This window comes from Buceros rhinoceros, unplaced genomic scaffold, assembly GCF_000710305.1.
Source record: "Buceros rhinoceros silvestris isolate BGI_N320 unplaced genomic scaffold, ASM71030v1 scaffold34750, whole genome shotgun sequence".
Lineage (NCBI taxonomy): Eukaryota > Metazoa > Chordata > Aves > Bucerotiformes > Bucerotidae > Buceros > Buceros rhinoceros.
In genome coordinates this window covers 2,055-2,414 of record NW_010390722.1, presented here as the reverse complement: position 1 = coordinate 2,414, position 360 = coordinate 2,055, and the positions used below count along the sequence as shown (strand labels likewise).

The window sequence follows — 360 nt, the reverse complement described above, 5'->3', positions numbered from 1 at the left end:
CCCCCCCAGCTGCACAGCAGCCCTCCCCACATTGGGCACTCACTTGGGAAAGTGGGTGAGAATCAGCGTCCGCTTCTCTGGCACCAGCTTGTCCTTCTCCACCCGGAACTTCTCCAGCAGCTGCCGGCGGGTGACCGTGAAGATGGACTTCAGGAGGCTGCGCCCAAAGACGTGGGTGGTCTCGTAGCGGGGAAGGCTGTCACAGCTCTGCGGCACGTGGCAGTAGCACAACCACCTAGCAGACAGTGACAGAGCTGGGACCAGCGGCCCCAGAGCACCCACATCCCTCCTGGGACAGGGACAAGGAGAGCTGGGGAGAGGCCCAGCTCCTGGGAGTGGGCGGGCAGACCCGCACCGGCG

The 360-nt window shown here is 65.3% G+C and overlaps 1 protein-coding gene across 1 annotated transcript in view; it reads right to left on the bottom strand.

Moving 5' to 3' along the window:
* The window catches only part of KAT2A (K(lysine) acetyltransferase 2A), a gene marked incomplete at its 5' end in the record, with an annotated part of 5,781 nt that overhangs the window by 4,036 nt on the left and 1,385 nt on the right, over positions 1-360 (bottom strand). The window contains one exon of the mRNA XM_010138878.1: positions 44-235. Within this exon, the coding sequence (XP_010137180.1) occupies positions 44-235 (192 nt within the window). The remainder of the gene's footprint in view (positions 1-43; positions 236-360) is intronic.